The sequence below is a fragment of the Aplysia californica genome, unplaced genomic scaffold (assembly GCF_000002075.1).
Source record: "Aplysia californica isolate F4 #8 unplaced genomic scaffold, AplCal3.0 scaffold01165, whole genome shotgun sequence".
NCBI classification, from domain to species: domain Eukaryota; kingdom Metazoa; phylum Mollusca; class Gastropoda; order Aplysiida; family Aplysiidae; genus Aplysia; species Aplysia californica.
Window position 1 is genome coordinate 64,888 of NW_004798435.1, and position 1,989 is coordinate 66,876.

Genomic DNA, 1,989 nt, shown 5'->3' on the forward strand with positions numbered 1-1,989 from the left:
TATCATTATTATTACTACTACTATTATTTTCATATATTAATATAATGATGATAATGAGGTGCCTTTGAAATGTACTAGATAACGCAAAGTGATTGATACAGACATTGTAGATACACTTCAACATACTCCTATCATAAAAAAGTATCAAATGCTAACAAAAAGCGCCCCAAAAAGACTACGGTAGCCAAAGAACATTTTGAATAAACTGGTTAATGAATGAGATTTAAAAGAAAAGATAACATTGAAAAAGTGAGCATGCGAATATAAATCTGACTTTAAAAAAAAAATTAATGTAGGTGTTTTTTGCATCCCGATCAACGCAAGGAATAATATTCCAAAATGATGCTTTCTGCCAGATCCTTCGAGAAACTATGGCCGAGGCTCTGACAGGGAGAGATTACGGACCAGAGGTTGGTCAGCTGGCCAAGGACTTGACTGAGCAGGTGAGAGGCACAGGTCAGAGAGGGGAGGGGGGAGGAGGGGGGGGGGTTAGAAAAACTAAAATTTGGTCAGATTTCCAGGATGTTTAATGTTGTTTAATGTAGTCTGTTCTTTTTCTAAGCTTAACGACGTTTTACTGTTTTAACTTAGGGGTTTCTAATGTCACCATCGACACAATTTAGATAATTTAGGAGCCGGGCTTTCGACTTTGACTGTCTGGGCCAACCCGGGCTGAAAGGACTATCGTCCCCGCAGAAAGACTGAGAAACTCGATAAGAAATTAATGTTTTTCCCACTCGTGAATGGACCGCGGGTCTCCTGCTAGCGACAGCAAAGTGCCTCACCGCTACACCACACCTCAGATGCCGGTAAAATTCGAGAGAAAGAATCAGAGGAAACTCATTGTTTAAAAATTGTAATGTGTATAAGAGACTGTTGCTGTGAGCTGCAGTTTGTGGCAGCATTTCGAGTTCAGGAAGAGACGTGAAATGGTATGGCAATGTTTACACGTTTAACGCCCCTATCAACACGATTAGGTGATTTAAGAGGCAGGGCCGGACCTCCGAGTTTAACGTCTATTTCCGAAAGGACCGAGCCAAGTGGGAAGTTCGTGTAAATCATTTGTACCTTTCCCAAGGACACAACGTCGGACCGAGCTCAGATTCGAACCCCGCCCCCACAATCTCACGATTTCGAGTCCGGTAGCCTGAGCACAAGACTACTCTCTAACCCTAGAATAGCAACGATCTGTCTGCTCAGTTGGCTACCTAGTTTTGAGAAAATTGACAAACAAATTTAGAGTTCCACAACATGGTTAAGCTTTTTCGAAAGCAAATTCTTTGAATATCTTGATAATGACTCGAAATAATCTTTCAATTTTGATGGATCAGAGGGAACATTAATTCTGATCGCATGGTCTTAGTGGCTGAAAACAGCCAAAAATGTCATAATATAGAACTTGTAATTCTGAGGTAGCGATTACAGACGCCACTTTTCATGATCGTGTGGCGAGACGACATGTGAGACTAGACTACTGACGCCACAAAGACATTTGGTCGCTCTTAAGCACAAGGGGGCTATCCCGAAAAATGATGTTTTGGGAAAATCGAAGGTTAAGTTTTTGCCCCCCTTTCAGTTTCTTTAAAAGGACAAGGAGAGTTTTCTCTATAACCAAACAAATATACACACCGATGAAACCAAACTTCTCCGAAAGGATCTTGTGGCGAGACGACATGTGAGAATAGACAACAGACACAACACAGACATTTTGTTAGCTTAGTTGGTACCATACTTGACTAAGGCGCGGAGAACCATACTAAGAATATCCAACGCGGGCTTCTCATTTGAGATGTTTTCCTGGCAATCTGCTCACTTAGACCTATCGGAGATGGAAATTCAATTGGGAAATCTTGTCTCTTCAACAATCTTACAGCTTCGTAAGAGGCACCTAGTGTTAGAATAATGGTCGGAAGTCTTCAAATTAGCTGGTAAAATATCTATATATTTATCTAATTTCGTCTTTTCCTCCCTCCACCCCACACACCACTG

The 1,989-nt window shown here is 41.2% G+C and overlaps 1 protein-coding gene across 2 annotated transcripts in view; it reads left to right on the plus strand.

Moving 5' to 3' along the window:
• Positions 1 to 356: 356 nt before the first annotated feature.
• LOC101856310 (tctex1 domain-containing protein 1) overlaps positions 357 to 1,989 on the plus strand; it is a gene marked incomplete at its 5' end in the record, with an annotated part of 2,136 nt that continues 503 nt past the window's right edge. For both annotated transcript variants that reach the window (XM_005112020.2, XM_013090174.1), the window contains 1 exon segment: positions 357 to 443. In XM_005112020.2, the coding sequence (XP_005112077.2) occupies positions 357 to 443 (87 nt within the window).